The sequence below is a fragment of the Pelophylax lessonae genome (assembly GCF_965119305.1).
Source record: "Pelophylax lessonae genome assembly, chromosome: 2".
Taxonomy (NCBI): Eukaryota; Metazoa; Chordata; class Amphibia; order Anura; family Ranidae; genus Pelophylax; species Pelophylax lessonae.
Window position 1 is genome coordinate 658,195,845 of NC_138769.1, and position 17,270 is coordinate 658,213,114.

A 17,270-nucleotide genomic window follows, 5' to 3' on the forward strand; every position below is an offset into this window, starting at 1 on the left:
TTACAGGGTCTGGGACGGTACAAGACCTGTTCCTTCAAGGGGTGATTGTCCCGGTTCTGACTTCAAAACGTTTTCAGGGTTTTTACTTAAACTTGTTCACATTCCCCAGAAAGGAATGCAAGGTGTGTCCAATCCTGGACCTCAAGGCGCTAAATTGCTTTGTGCGGGTACAGAAGTGGAGTCCATTTAAACGATGGTGGCATCCCTGCGTCAGGGGGGATTTCCTCGCCTCTATAGATATCAAGGATGCCTGTCTTCACATTCCAATGTGTCAGTCACCAGCGTTTTCTCTGCTTTGCTGTGGGACAGGAGCATTATCAATTTGTGGCGTTACCCTTTTGTCCCACCTCCCCTCCTCGGGTCTTCACAAAAGTGTTGGCTCCGGTGCTAGCCTTGCTACGTCAAAGGGGGATCGCGGTACTGGGCTACTTGGACGATCTCCTTCTGCGAGCAGAGTCTCCCTCTGCTCTGGTGGAGAACCTAGAGATCACAATAAGAATTTTCAGAAGTCTGCCCTCGTTCCGTTCGCAAAGCCAGACTATTTGGGCCTGACTCTGGACTCCTGAACTCCTGAAGTTGCAGACTGCAATTCGCCTCCTGCTGTCCAACAAATGGTCATCCCCCCGGACTTGCGTGCTGGTGATGGGCCTGATGGTATCTACCTTTTGAGGCGGTTCCGTTTGCACAGTTCCATACAAGGACCCTGCAAAGGGAGATTCTGACCAAGTGGGAAAAGTCTCTGCAGTCCCTGGACAATCCGAGTCGGGAACAAAGGAGTCCCTGATATGGATGGTTCGCCCTCCGGGACTTTGGCTGGGCAAATCCTTTCTCCCCTTGTATTGTACAGTGGTCACCACAGATGCCAGCCTGTCAGGCTGGGGAGGTGTCCTCAGCAAGCATTCTGCTCAGGAGATCTGGACGCTGGAAGAGTCCACACTACCGATCAATGTCCTAGAACTCTGAGCGATCAGACTGTCTGGATCATTGGACAGATCGTCTGCAGGGATGTCCAATTCGCGTTCAATCGGACAATGCCACGGCCGTGGCTTATGTCAATCACCAAGGGGGCACAAGAAGTGCTCTGGCGGCTCTGGTAGACGGCATTCTAAGGTGGGCAGAACTGTTCGTTCCAGCCCTTTCCGCCGTACACATTCCCGGGGTGGAAAATTGGCAGGCGGATTACCTCAGTCGGCAGGCGTTGGACCATGGGGAGAGTGGTCCCTTCATCCAGGGATGTTTTATCAACTGTGTCTCCAATGGGGCACCTCCGAAGTGGATCTGTTGGCGTCCCAGCTCAACAGAAAGGTGCAGAGGTTTTTGACTCGGTCAAGGGATACACTGGCGGATGCCACAGACGCAGTGGTGGCCTGGTCAGTATAGTCTGATCTGCGCCTTCTCTCTCAAGCTTCTGCCTAGACTCCTACGCAGGATTGAGGCAGAAGGGATTCCGCTCATCTTGGTGGCCCTGGACTGACATTCCTTGGAAGCTTCCTCTCAGGGAGGATCTGCTGTCCCAAGGACCAATCTTCCATCCTGCTTTACAGTCGCTGGCTTTGACAGCTTGGCTGTTGAACGTCCGGTGCTGAAGGATAGAGGTTTGTCTGAGTCGGCGATTCCTACATTGTTAAAAGCTAGGAAATCTACTACGAGGAAGATCTACCATAGTACTTTGAAGACGTACATTGCGTGGTGTGAGTCTTTTGGGGTTCATCCTCGCTCCTTCTCGATGGCTCGGATCTTAACCTTCCTTCAACGGGGGGGTTGAACAGAAATTGGCCTTGAGTGCCATCAAGGGCCAGGTATCGGCCTTTGCGATCTTTTTCCAAGGACCTTTGGCCATTCACTCCCTGTTGTGGGTACTTTTCTTCAGGGTGTCCGACATCTGGTTCCTCCAGTGTAGGCTCCGTTGCCGCCTTGGGATCGTAATGTGGTGCTTTCAGCTCTACAGAATCCTGCCTTCGAAAATATTCGGGAGATTCCCCTGCTTACGCTGTCCCAGAAGGTGACCTTTTTCATAGCTATTACCTTTGCGCGCTGGGTGTCGGAACTGGCAGCGTTATCCTGTTGTTCACCTTATCTGGTGATTCACAAGGATAAGGTGGTGTTTCTCCCCTGTCCGTCATTCCTAAACTAAGGTGGTCTCTGACTTTCATTTGAATGAAGACATTGTGTTGCCTTCCCTGTGTCCAAGGCCTAAACATCCGAAGGAAATTGCCTTGCATGCCTTGGATGTGGTCCGGGCAATTAGGGTGTACCTGGCAGCTAATGAGTCTTTCAGGAAGTCATACTCTCCATTTGTGCTCACGAATGGCCTTGCAAAGGGTTGTCTGCTTCCTCTGCTAAGATTTCCAGATGAATCAGACAGATGGTGGTTCAGGCCTATTCCATTAAAGGTTAGGTTCTTCCTTTCTCTGTCAAGGCACACTATACTAGGGCGCTTAGTGCCTCCTGGACTTTCCGTCATCAAGAGTCAGTGACTCAGGTTTGCAAGGCGGCCCCCTGGTCGTCGGTGCACACTTTTACAAAGTTTTATAAAGTGGATGTGTTGGCATCTGCAGATGCTTCCTTTGGCCGCAAGGTTTTGCAGGCTGCGGTTTAAGAGGACCTGATCCTCTTTGAGGGTGTATTGTTTTTTTCAGGTTGGTTCCTGTTGCCTGGTTGGCTAATATTTGGCCCTGAGAGTTTTTTTGCGGTTTCCTACCCCCCATGTTTAACACTGCTTTGGGACATCCCACTGGTCAAGAATGACAGGAGCTGTGCTCCTGTGACTCGGTTAAGGCTCCTGTGTTCTGGTTAAGGGCTCTTATGTTTAGCCTTGGGTTATTTCCCCACCCTCCTTTTCCTTTTGGCACTCCTTTTGGACGTCTCAGTAGTTATGATTTATGAAGCGCTGTGTCTGTCAATGAATGAGAGAGAAAATGGGATATTTGACTTATCGTAAAATCCATTTCTCTGATGTTCATTGACAGACCCCGCACCCACCCCTCTGTGGAGTTATAATTCTCCTGACACTGCTTGTAACAAAACTGAGTGACTATAGCAGGGAGAGGGAGTATACCCCCTGAGACTGCCCATTGGTGTAGCCAGAAGTTTTTCCTGCCTATTGTCCTAATTCTCCTGTAGGGGGCAGTATAACCCAATGGTCAAGAATGACAGGAGCTGTGTCTGTCAATGAACATCAGTGAAATGGATTTTCTGGTAAGTCAAAAACCCCATTTTTTTTACATCTTTTTATTCATTAAGTACTATTGATAAAGGGACTTCCACACTTGGGATACATTTATAAACACATATATTAACATCTCTATTTTAATAATAGCACAAAACATATTTGAATATAGACAAATTATATATATATATATATATATATATATATATATATATATATATATATTATTACCAAGTATTGGGATGCCTGCCTTAACACACACATGAACTTTAATGGCATCCCAGCCTTGGTCCATAGGGTTCAATATTGAGTTGGCCCACCCTTTGCAGCTATAACAGCTTCAACTGTTTTGGGAAGGCTGTCCACAAGGTTTCAGGAGGGGGTCTATGGGAATGTTTGACCATTCTTCCAGAAGCGCATTTGTGAGGTCAGGCACTGATGTTGGACAAGACGGCTTGGCTCGCAGTTTCTGTTCTAATTCATCTCAAAGGTGTTCTATCAGGTTGAGGTCATGAATCTGTGAAGGGCAGTCACATTCCTCCACCCCAAACTCGCAAATCCATATCTTTATGTTAATTGCTTTGTGCACTAGTCCAAATCATTTGGTGAAGGGGGGATTATGGTGTGGGTTTTTTTTTTCAGGGGTTGGGCTTGGCCCCTTAGTTCCAGTGAAGGGAACTCTTAAGGCATCAGCATACCAATACATTTTGGACAATTTCATGCTCCCAACTTTGTGGGAACAGTTTGGTGATGACCCTTTCATGTTCCCACATGACTGCGCACCAGTGCACAAAGCAAGGTCCATAAAGACCTGGATGAGCGCGTTTGGGGTGGAGGGACCTGATTGGCCTGCACAGAGTCCTGACCTTAACCCGATTAGAACACCTTTGGAATACATTAAAGCGGAGACTGCAAGCCTCACTTTCTGGTCTCACTGGCTTTGCTGGGGCATCGGCCCGGGGATCGGAAGCATTGGCTCCCGCTGCGGTCAGTCAAAGCTAGTGACGAAGGGGGGGGGGGGCACAGGGTTCGGGAGCGAACCCATTCCAGTGCCCCCAGGGAAGCTGCACTAATAGAAGTGAGGCAATGGACAGAGAGGAGGAGCCAGGAGTGCCTGCGGGGGAAGAGGAGGTTCTGGACCACTCTGTTTAAGAGCAGGTAAATATAGAAATGCTTGTTATTTAAAATAAACTAAATTACCTTTACAGCCACTTTAAAAATAACAAACAATGTTCAATAAATAGAGGTTTTCTTCCATACATATATCATATGACCACTAAATTATTATAGGTTGACACTTGCACAGTAGATATTCCCATTTACAGGTACAAAGTTGTGATCAACGCATTTTGTATAATAAATTCTGCTTCATCAGGACTAGCAGTGATTGAGGGTAAATAAGACCTCCATTAGGTTATTATTTAGAACATCATAGGGAAAAGTCACACAATGAAGCATGCATTGTGGTTTTGTTTTTTTATAAATCTACACTAAATGCTCCTGCTAACTGTTCCTTTACCACCAGTATTTGGTGGACGCTTACTTCTTTCGAATGGTAGCACGGTAGTGTTGCCTTCACATTCTCCTTCTCCCTGTTGTTTATTTTTGTGTACTATGACTTTTTGTCTTTAGATTACATAGAAAATGAAATAATTTTTGCATTACAATATTGTTAAATAAAAATTCCCCCCAAAAGCATGTAAAATAAACAGAAAATGTATTTTAACCCATGTGTCCTTTTCTGTTGATGAAGAAACAGTTTATTCATGGAAAGCGATATTTGCATTTTTTTGGTGCTGTGCGCATCTTTTGCAAACTGTGCATAAGATGTGCCAATCTTTGCAATAGAAATTCCACACAAAACTGTTGCTCAGTCAAGAAGTGCTGCTGAAAATGTCCTAATGTTGTGCCAAGGTTTATGGGAGGAGATTTATGAATCAAATAAACAGTGCTACGATAACTCAATTGCAAGATGTAATTGACTGCATGGTTACAGGCGCAAAGGATGCGACAGTTTAAAAAAATTAAATAAAATCTCCCTAACCTATGTATGTATCACTTTGTTACCTTAAAGTGGTACTAAACCCACAACAGTAAAACCAGTCTGTAAAGGGGGGGAGGAGTACCGCGCTTCAGGGGTATTATGTGTATATTAAATACTGAAACATGTGGCTAAATAACTTGTGATAAAAAAAAAATTTAAATATACCTATCGATGAAGTATATAAATAATGATGATCTTGGTTAAACAACAAATAAATGATTAAATAAACAGTATAAATACAGTCTATAAAGTGCATAAGGTGATACTGTGAAAATACTGTGTATTAAATCAGTTCTCTAGCGAAATATATATATATATATATATGTGCAATTATTGATCAATAAATTAATTTGAAACAAATATTTTTATAAAAATAATCATAAAATGGTGAAACTGTCTTCATAAAATTATGGTGATGTGAACATAATAAATATAACAGCGCTTATGGTGTAAAAAGAATATATATCAACCTATATTTCAGTGCTTTTGGTGGTGTAAAGAGAATATATATCAACCTATATTTCAGTGCTTTTGGTGATATAACAAAGTGCTTCGTGCCAATCAATAGATTATCCCAGCATTTCTTCATAGGAATTAAATATATGTTAAAATTAAACTACATAAATAACAAAGTCCATTTAAAGTGATCAAGTGTCCAAATAATAAGTTATTTTTCTTCAGTGATAAAAAAAGGGTAATTCCTTCCACCTATACACCTGGTGCGATTTAGTGGTCTTCTGTGCTCAACACATCTAGGTGTGCTAACTGCTCACCTCAATGCTACTAGTGATGCGCCTTTGGATTTAATATGCTGTGCCTTGCTTCTATGTCCTCTCCTCTCTCAGGCTCAAAGTGTGGTATACACTTGCCGGGGTATACTCCGGGTTGGCGCTCCGATCCCTCCTCGGATCTCAAAATAATAGGGCCCACATAGTGTAGTATTTTCAAGTATTTTAATTGAAAAAATAAAATCACTTTCTCCGGTTTACAAAGCCTCGGGACTTCTCCTCCGTGTCCCGCAGCGTCACTTCCGGTGCTCGCTCTGCCCTACGCGTTACATCACGTTACCACCTGACTTCTTCAGGGGACCACCTGACTTCTTCATGGGACCACCTGACTTCTTCAGGGGATCACCTGAAGAAGTGCACTTTATATATATATATATATATATATATATATATATATATATATATATATATGTATATATGTATATATTTATTTCTCTAGAGAACTGATTTAATACACAGTATTTTCACAGTATCACCTTATGCACTTTATAGACTGTATTTATACTGTTTTTTTATTTAATCATGTATTTGTTGTTTAACCAAGACCATCATTATTTATATACTTCGATAGGTATATTTAAATTTTATTTTTATCATAGTTTATTTATCCACATTTTTCAGTATTTTAATATACACATAATACCCCTGAAGCGTGGTACTCCTCCCCCCCCCCCTTTACTTACTTAATATAACTGTATGGTCAACAGTAACGGTACGGGCAGCATCGAGGGTAGACATATATGAACCATAACACCTCGCAGGACAGCGCAAGAATCACCCCCCAATTAGTAAAATCAGTCTTTTTATGCAGTAAAGCATGCTTGTTATACCCACTTGGAACCTCAGGGATTAAACCTGCACATTGTAATAAAAGGCTGTTTGATCCTGTCTTCTCTAATCCCCCCTTCTTTTACTGTCCCCAATCCATCTGCTGATAGATGTATTGCTATAGAGGTTTTTTTTTTTTTTTGGGAGGGTGCATGTGGTTAGCACAGAGCCAATTAGCACTGTCCAGACAGTAAGTCAGGGGTCATACAACCTCATAGGAGAATGAAAACTACTCCTACAAGATTTAACCAAACACTGATAGAAGTCACAAAACTGCTATATACTGCTGATGAGAAAAGGTATTTAACAGTTTATATTTACTAAAATAATTGCATTTCCATGTTCTGTGTAATGTGGGAGACCGAGTATAGTAAATGCAGGCTCCTGGGTTTAGTAACATTTTAAGTAATGACAAAGTTATCACTGAATAAACAGGCCAATAGTGGAAATGTATTAATTGCTCCCATTCATACAGGTACAAGAGCTGAAGTAGTTCCATTTTGTTTCTAGGTTTAGATTTGCTTTAAGAGAAAATTTAGACTTTTTAAAGCCTATGGTTTTGGAATGAGAATTTCAACAAGCTCGTATAGGCATTATGGTCAGATGTCTATAAACTCTTAGTCATATGGTGTAGTTTTTCAATTTCATGTGACCGGGGAAAAAATGTATTTCTGTAAAAACTACTTCTAGACATAAGGTCATTTTAGCCAGGCCATATATGTGATCATCGGAAGTGTTTAGCCAACCTATATCTGAAAGCTGTTATCGGGTGGCACTAGTCATGTCTTTCTGCCCCCTGTATTGCAATGAACATGCACTCTCATGTAAAAGTCTCTTATGAGAATTCCTTTTTTAGTCAGATTTTCCTCTGCAGTCTCTGTGAATAGATTAGTAAGATAACCTTAAAGCGGTGCTCCAGCTGTGGAAAAAAAAAAAAAAAGTTAAGTCAGCAGCTACAAATACTGTAGCTCTGCTGACTTTATATATATATAAACACCTGTCCAGCGAGCCCGCAATGTCGGCACCCCAGACGATTTTCAGATCGGCTGCCGGGTGCTGTCGCCGCCATTCCCTCTAAGGGAAACCGGCAATGAAGCCTTTCGGCTTCACAGCCGGTTCCCTACTGCGCATTCTCATTGGCTCAGCGGTGGGGGAAGGAGAAAGCAGCGGCGTTGCCTCCCGGAAGTGGGGAAGGGTACCTGTCGAAAACAGGTAACCCACCCCCCCCCCACCCGAAAGGTGCCAAATGTGGCATCGGAGATGGGGAGGAAGCAGATGAGCTGAAGTTCCATAGTTCCATTTTTGATTTAAGATTTCATCATTGTGTGGAACATCAATACATCTTCATCTCCTTACTATAATTCATTTATCACTTCCTTGAGTTTTTTTCTATTTTCTTAAAAATCCACACAGTATTAAACCTTGGGGACAAGACCTTGAAATGTATATTATTCATTGCACATCATTGCATGCCTGGTGACAGTGCTTGGAGCAGCACTTCTGTTTTGGTTTGTGGTCACAATAAAGTTAACATTGCAGTCAAAACCACTCGGCTCATAATGTCATCTGAAATGTATATTTCTACTAACTTTGCAGTAATTGATAAGTAGATATGTAATTTGGGTTCATAAATGTGATATGAAATGTAAATGCCATCTAGTATTGCAATAATTTGAGGGGGAAAAAAAACACTATGCTGTGTCACCACAAACTCGCCACTATCCATTTTGCAGGTCTGGTCAAGTCAACATTACAAGTATGGCAAACCCATTTTCAGGAAAACAATCTGCCCTAATCACAGCCCATTCAGGCTGTCACATGCAGTTGAAGAGTGGAGATAGGGCAGTGGGATTTAAAATCTCCTATGGAAAGTGTGTAGGTGGTGTTACATACTTGAGATAAAATGTGTTTCTTTTAGAAAAAAAATAATAATTTACAGTAAATGTAACAGTACAGATATGCAGTATATTACTGTAAGAAGTTCACAAATTATACACATTTTTAGTGTAAAAAAAGAAATGATAAGCACTAACAAAAACAGTTATTAGAGTCAATCCAGAAATATATTGACATGGCAGAATCTTGTCTTGGGAAAAATACTTTATAGCTATTGCTGATCATCTCTAGTAAATTCTATTTTCCTGACTGGTTCGCATGACTGCCAGCCATTTAGCATTTTTAGAGCGTAGTGAGCATTGGTGACACTTATTTTTCTTATGCTATGTTACCCTTTTATCCTGGTTGAATTTTATTTGGTTGCGTGCAGTCGTCCGTAAAAATGTACGAAAACTGTAAACTCATTCTAATTTATAATAGTTCTGAAAAAATGTGATGAATGTAAAAACGAAATTTCAGTAAATTGATAATATTCTTTTGGTTGTGATTCTGAGCATTTATTTTAATGTAATTTATTTAAAGCCACGTGTTTTGTGAGTTGATGCGCGTCATGTTGACCTGTTTGTATTTTCACAGGGCTATGGCTTTAAGCCAAAATATAATGGAGATGACCTCGTATTTACAGTGAAGAACCTGAGGCGCAGCACAAAATACAAATTCAGGGTTAGTACCTTTCTCCTAGTTACAAGCACTGAGCAATTTAGGTGCTCTTTGCAGAATAGGAATTTTAGATTGCTTGCCTTGTACAGAGATGTGTGTGTGCATTCTACATATATATATATATATATATATATATATATATATATATATATATCTATATATATATATATATATATATATATATGTATGTATGTGTGTGTGTGTGATCTAACTTATGAATGTCATGTATATGTTGCTATAACCATGAGATCTACTGTGACAGTAAACTTTTGAAACTTACTTTATTCCAATCTACTGTACACCTGTAGAACTGAAAAACAGTGTATATATTTTGAGGTATATGCACAAGGAAGGTATATGCTCCAGAAAGTGTATATATTTTGAGGTATATGCACAAGGAAGGTATATGCTCCAGAAACGTTTCTTAAAATGAAGGACAGCCAAAGCTCGATTGGCTGTACTTCTCCTGCGGATCACTAGTGTGCAGTAAGTTCTGCCCTCCTGTGACCCGTTTTCAGCTGATAGACTGAAGCCCGTTGATGTCACAGAGCCGGTCCAGGCTCAAGAAAGATCATGACCATATGGTCTGTATCAGCCCACATGCTCTAGGTAATCAGTTTTAATCTGTCTAGTCAGGAGTAAGGTCCTAGGCTCCCAGCTGGGATCTGTGGTCCTAGCAATTTTTTTCTCCTTCCTTACATCTTTTTTGTTCTTTCTCTTGGGAGATCTACAATCAACTGCCGGGCTGGGCGACGGGCTATAAAATCTAGATCCAATGGTCCCCCCAGCCCTGCCAGCGAGCGAGCATGTGCAGGCTGCAGCTACACGCTAGTTAGGCCACGACATAGCCTCATGGACAGAGGCTGGCCCGCTAATTAAACGTCTCGCAGGATTGCATACGACTGAGTTTGGGTCTAAGTCGCAGCGGTCCCTTGGCCGATAGCTCCCCTACTTCGGTGGCGAGGATTCCGTCTGGAGCGTTAACCGCACCATGGAAGGGTAAGTACAATCCCCCCTCTCCCCTTTTGGCAGTTTTTTTGGGTTGGACGCGGGTAACCTCCAGGGACATTCCAACCTGCCTGCAGGTTCCCTCCTCCCATCTTTAAAAATTCCTCAGTGAGCTGGGCTTCCCCTACTCCCTTTCTCCCCCCCCCCCCCTTTCTTGACCTGGAGTCTGGTGGGGACCCCAGGGCAGAGGATGCAGCAGAGACCCCTGGGGTCTCCCCCCGCTATCCTCAATCTGTAAGGGTCCTGGGATAGTGTGTCCTTTCCTGGTAGTCTGGGGGGTTCCCAGTGTAGGAGACCCCTACGTGCATGCCCCACTGTTTGCAGTGTGGGTATAGTGCAGGGGGTCCCAATGCAGAGACCGGTGCAGAGTGTGCAGCGGAGTCTCCCCTAATGTGTCCTACCTTCAGGAGGTGGTCCCCTTTCAAAGGGTGCAGCATTGCAGAGGGCACAGCTAAGATCCTGGCAGCAAGCTGTAGCTAGGGTTGCCACCTCATCCCTTTAAACCAGGACACATTAATTACAGAGGTTCTGAGGCTAATATAATGCACATAAGGCACGAAGTGAGTTTAATTACCACCTTAATCAGCCACCGAACCTGGGTAATTAATGTGTGTCCTGGTTTAAAGGGATGAGATGGCAACCCTAGCTGTAGCTGATGGCCATTTTCCCTTTAGTCTTGCTGGTTGCCGGTTGGCGGCCATGTTTGTTTTGCCCGATGATGTCATGGGGGCCATTTTCCCTTAGTCCGACTCATCTCCGGTTGGTGGCCATGTTTGTGTAGCCTGATGATGTCACGGGGGCCATTTTCCCTTAGTCTCCAGTTGGAGGCCATGTTTTTTTAGCCTCAGCCTTGGTGTCTCAGACCCTATCTGAATAGGTCAAGCTTTTTTGCCAGGGCCTGGGGGGCAAGCACGTCCCCACTGCTTATGTTGATTTAGCAGGCCAGTTGGTCCATGGGCTGCAGTTTATTTGTGATGCAGCTTTGGATATAGCTCCTGTGCTGTCCAAACTTTCTGTTAACGCAGTGGTGATTAGGCGAACGCTGTGGCTTAAGAATTGGTCCGCAGACCAAGCCTCTATGAAAGCGCTCATTGATCTGCCCTTCAAGGCAATTGCTCGTTCAAGACAATTGCCTTTTTGGGGCTACCCTGGATGACATAATAAAGGGTAACACGGGGGGGGGGGGGGGGGTTTAAGAGAACCTTCCTGTCATAGTCTAGGAAAGGGAAGGAGCCTCGTCTCAGGCGGGGGACCTCCTCACCACATAGAAAATAATTTTGTGCTTCTGGGATGGAGAATAAGGAAAATGGATCTTTTAAATCTTCCCCGGGAGGTTCCAAGCATCCTTGGTCTGGTAAGCCTAGCTTTTCTGGACCTGCAGACAAGACCTCTTCAAAAATTAAGGTCCACCCTCACCGATTATTGGGGTGGGGGGACATCTTCGCTTGTTTCCGGCCTCGTGGACCTCCTTCGTGAGCGTCAAGGGGATCCATGAAATGGTTCTTTTGGGGGTACCCAGAAAGGGGGAAAGAGCTTGTCCCTTTCAGGTTTTTTAGGTCCTGAGTCTCCTTGTGTGGTTTAAATCCTGCAAAGGTTCAGGTGATATCTGAACTACCTAAGGTCCCCCCTATCCCTGTCCAGGGAAATAGATTTACCTAGGTCTGATTCCATTTCTGACCAGGGTGGTCCTTCCTCTGGGCAAACTTCAGGAACCACAGGCTGTGATTCACCGGCTGCTGTCACACAGATAGTTCTCTCTCCCATTTTGCATACAGGTTTGAGTCTGGTGGTATCCACCTTCAAGCCAGTTCTGTTTGCACAGTCCTACATGCAGCTCCTTTTAGCAGGTTCGGCTCCACAGGAGGATACCGAGGTTCATGGCGAGATCACAGGTTCCTCTGGAAGACGCCGCTGGCATACAAGGACCACGATAAGACCAGTATCATCCTCCGCTCAGGCTTCTTCCACAAATCCTGTGAGGAATCAAGGGTGAAGAACTTCCAATCAGTCTGGTGGCCATAAACGTTCCTTAGGGGCTTCTGTTGTCCCAGTTGTCCCAAGGGCTGATCTACCGTCCTGCTTTACAGTCGCTGGTTTTAATGGCTTAGCTATTAAAAGCCAGGTACTGAGGGATAGAGGTCTGTCTGGATCAGTGATCCCTACTATGGTAAAGGTGAGGAAGTCGTCTTCCAGCAAGATATACCATCGAACATGGAAAACGTACATTTCTTATTGTGAGTCGATTGGCGCTCATCCTCGATCCTTTTCTGTGGCTCGGATCTTAATCTTCAACAAGGCGTTGATCAGAAGTTGGCCTTGAGTACCATCAAGGGCCAGGTGTCTGCCCTGGCAATCTTCTTTCAGCGTCCCCTAGCCACGCACGCTTTTGAGAATTATCGGGAGATTCTCTTGCCTACATTATCCCAGAAGTTGACATTCTTGGTGGCTATTACCTGAGCCCGCGGGGTATCGGAATTGGCTGCATTATCCTATCACAGTCCCTATTTAGTGGTCTATAGGGATAAAGGGGTTCTTTGTCCCTGCTCATGAATCCTGCCCAAAGTAGTCTCTGACTTCCATTTGAATGAGGACATTGTGTTGCCTTCCTTGTGTCCCAAGCTGGCTCATCCCATGAAATTTGCTTTGCATACCTTGGATGCGGATTGTGCGATTCGGGTGTATATGGCAGCTATTGAGTCTTTTCGGAGGTCAGACTCTTTTTGTGGTTACGGACGGACCAGGAAAAGGGCTGGCTGCTTCTTCGGCTACCATCTCCACATACTGTAGATCAGACAGACTGTGACTATTCCATTAAAAGTCAGGTTCCACCTTTCCCTGTCATGGCGCATTCTACTCGGGCGCTGAGTGCTTCTTGGACCTTCCGTCATCAGGCATCAATATCGCAAGTTTGCAAGGCGGCAACTGGGTTGCGGTGCATACCTTCATAGAATTCTAAAAGGTAGATACTTTGGCATCTATGAATGCTGCTTTTGGCTGCAAAGTTTTGCAAGCTGCTGTTACAGAGGGGTTGTTCCCTCTTGAGGGGTGTTTTTCTTTAAACGTTTATTTTGAAGACAGGGCTCCTGTGTCCTGGTTAAGGGCTCTTATGTTTAGCCTTGGGTTATTTCCCCACCCCTCATTTTCCTTTTGGCACTGCTTTCGGACGTCCCAGTAGTTTTGATTTATGGAGCGCTGTGTCTGTCGATGAACGAAAGAGAAGATAGGATTTTTGTACTTTCCGTAAAATCCATTTCTCTGAGTTCATCTATGGACACAGCACCCACCCCTCTATGGAGTTCTGATACTTCTAATACTGCTTGCTACTAAACTGATTACCTAGAGCAGGGAGGGGGGTTATATACCAAGCTGAGGACGGCCCATGGGTGTAGCCAGGTGTTTTTTTGTTCTGCCTAGTCCTACTCCTGGGGGAGGCAATATAAGCCAGTAGTTATGATTTATGGATCGCTGTGTCCATCTATGAACTCAAAGAAATGGATTTCAAGGTAAGTACAAAAATCCCATTATTGGTTAAACCAAATTTTTTTTTTTTTTTTTTTGGACGATAATTCTTCACCAGTCTATAAATGGGGTGCGACATGGGTGTGTCCTTTGCTTTTTAACAATGTTGTTCTTTCTCACCTTAGGAATTAGGGAGGTATGCAGTTGAGCACCAGTGGCATATAATTGTTGGAACTATTCATATTGTTGTAACCCTTTAGCTAATAGACTTTTATTTTCTGAGTGCCATTTATGCTCTTAAAGCTATATTTTTGTTATTGTATTTACAATCTAATTATGTTGGTCTTGAAAAACGTTCTTACATCTTTTGAAATATTGTTCATTATACTGTCATGCACACACCCACCTTTTTTGACAATTTGAAGGTGTACTATTTTAATTTATATATGACTGTTCAAGGCCCCCTGCATGGGTGACATGCATTGTATTTCATTTTAAGTTTCAATAAAAAGTACTGTACTAGAAAACCATTCTTACCAATTCACCTCATTATTTACTGCTTTTATATGGTGGCAGGGATTTACCGTCTGAAACATACTTTGGCTGTTCCTGCAATTGTATTACCATGCTAGCAAAATAGAGGCCCTGTAATGCTGTAATTGGTGAGGTGGCATACCATGGTTTGTTGATTCAGGTTTATGTGAGTGTTTGACTGTGAACATGTTTTATTTAAGGTTATTGCGTACAATGCGGAAGGGAAAAGTGGTCCAAGTGAGGTTGTGGAGTTCGTAACATGTCCAGACAAGCCAGGGCCACCACCAAAACCTTCAGTCAAAGGAAAGGTTCATGCACAGAGTTTCCGCATTGTTTGGGGTAAGTTTTCCAGGTATTGTTTATAATCAAGTTTAGAAACCGAAACGCACACATTTTTGTCTATAGTTATATGCAGATCCCAGTTGGGGAGAGACTTGAAGAATGACTTTCAAATCATGAATTGCCATGGCTTGATCAGTGAAGCGCAGAGCTTTTGTTTTACAACAGCATTTACATCTCAGGATATGTTGGATTGCCAGAAATGCCTTTGGAAGGCCAAACACTTGAAATGGATTTCCAGTCTAGAACTAAGCCTAAAACTGCTCCCACCCCCCTTTTCGCACCTATTTAAACTACCCTGTAGAAGGAAGATGCTTAATACCTACTCTCAGGGCACTCCAGTCAAGTCATGTGATCGTTTCTTCTCTCTTAGCTAGTAGCGGCTTCAGTTGAGAAGAGGGTCAGCCAACAACAGAAGCCCCATAGTAAGTTTTTGAGTGATGTCACCACCCAAGCATTTAATCCATTGTAAGAGCGCTCTCTCCTGAAACTGGTTGCTGGGGAGATCACATGACTAAATTGGAGAGCTCCAAAAATAGGTAGGTATTTACATCTTCTTTCTACAGAGTAGTTAGTATAATGGTTAGAAGAGGGGTGGGAGCAGTTTTTAACTTGGTTAGTTCTAGCCTGGAATGCCACTTAAACTTAACTGGCTATTTTAGCTTTGCCCCTGTTCATATTAAAAGGTAATAGCAAATGCGTGCCAGTTTGTTGAAATGAATGCATACAAAAGTGCTTGTGGTTAAATTATGTGTGACTGCAGAAGTACGCATCATTGCTATGTTCAAAAGTGTCTCTTCCGATGTTAACAATTGCAGAAGTGTGCATTGTCAGCAGGTGAAAAACTTTGCATCATTGCAGTTTCAGTGAGTACTAAAATGTGTGTAGTTGCAGTGGTGGCAAATTGAGGAAAGTATGTTGTTGAGTGCTAAGGTTTACTGGCGGCAAGCAGGGTCCTGTATGTCGGCTGCAGTAGGGGTGAGCGGGGTGTTGCGTGAAGGTATGGTGGCAGCGAGCGAGGTCTTGCACAAAGTTGCTGTTATGATGAACACAGGGTCCTTACAAAAGTGTAATTTAGGTCAAATGGCTTAATACACACAAACATTTAGCAAAGTATATGCCTCTAGAATATAGATCAATGCTTTGCTATATGTTAATGTTCATTCAACCATTTAGTTAGATGCATACTGTGTAGGATTCTGAAGTCAAAGGGGGACATTCACCTGACCTGCCGTCACGTTTTGCCAAGGAAATAGTTAGAGGAGCAGAGCTGAAAGGTTGACCTCTGGACAGAGCCTGATATCGGGCTCTCGTGGAGCATGATATAAGTCCTCAGTTCCCTGCAGTGTACAGGTGGTTTTGGCACATTACTCTGCTGTACACTTTTGTAGACATGCGCAGATGAAAGTACTTTCCACAGCCATTGCTCCAGAACCTTTTTATACATACAACTGCCAAGGTTCTGTTATATAGTTAGTGAGGTTGAAAAAAAGTTCAACCTATGATGAGTGTGTGTGTGTTTATGTCAATAGTACATCGTATACCCCTGTATGTTGTGGTCGTTAAGGTGCCCATCTAATAGTTTGAAACGATCGATGCTCCTCACTGATACTACTGCTTGTGTAAGAGAATTCCAAATCCTTACCGCTCTGATGGTATAGAACCCTTTACGCAGTTAATCCTCTTCTCTTCTAATTATAGCGAATGGCCGCGAGTCCTTTTATATTACCTTTCACTGAAGTGTTTGTTCCTTATGCTAGGGTCACCAGTACAGTATTTGTACATTAATATCACATCCCCCCTAAAACGTCTCTTTTCCATAGAGAATAAGTTCAATGCTTGCAGTCTTTCCTCACAGCTGAGATCCTCCAGTCCCTTTATTAGCTTTGTTGCCCTTCCCTGGACTCTCTCCAGTTCCAGCACATCCTTCCTGAGGATCGCTGCCCAGAACTGGACGCCATACTCCAGATGCGGCCGGACCAGAGTCTTGTAGAGTGGGAGAATAATTGTTTTATCTCTGGAGTGAATCCTCTTTTTAATAGATGCCAATATTCTGTTGGCTTTGCTTGCAGCAGCTTGACATTGCATGCCATTGCTGAGCTTGTTGTCTACTAGGACCCCCAGGTCCTTTTCCATCTTAGATTCCCCCAAACGCTCTCCCCATAGTGAGTAACTTGCTTTGGTATTTATGGCACCCAAATGCATTACCTTACATTTTTTAACATTAAACCTAATTTGCCATGTAGATGCCTACCCCGTTATTTTGTTCAGGTCTTTTTGTAAGATTTCCACATCCTGCATAGAAGTTATTGCTTTGCTTATTTTAGTATCGTCCACAAATACAGAAATTGTGCTGTTTAACCCATCCTCTAGGTCGTTTATGAAAAAATTAAATAAGATGGATCCCAGGACAGATACTTGGGGGACCCCACTTTCCACCCCAGACCATTCCGAGTACTCCCCATTTATTACCAACCTTTGGACTTGCCCCTGCAGCCAGCTTTTAATTTCCGGTACTCACTCTATTGTCCATACCTACATACCT

The 17,270-nt window shown here is 43.3% G+C and overlaps 1 protein-coding gene across 5 annotated transcripts in view; it reads left to right on the plus strand.

The window, feature by feature from the left end:
• FNDC3A (fibronectin type III domain containing 3A) overlaps positions 1-17,270 on the plus strand; it is a 491,075-nt gene that overhangs the window by 407,001 nt on the left and 66,804 nt on the right. For all 5 annotated transcript variants that reach the window (XM_082246110.1, XM_082246111.1, XM_082246114.1 and 2 more), the window contains 2 exons: positions 9,302-9,388; positions 14,587-14,725. In XM_082246110.1, coding sequence (XP_082102236.1) covers positions 9,302-9,388; positions 14,587-14,725 — 226 coding nt within the window. The remainder of the gene's footprint in view (positions 1-9,301; positions 9,389-14,586; positions 14,726-17,270) is intronic.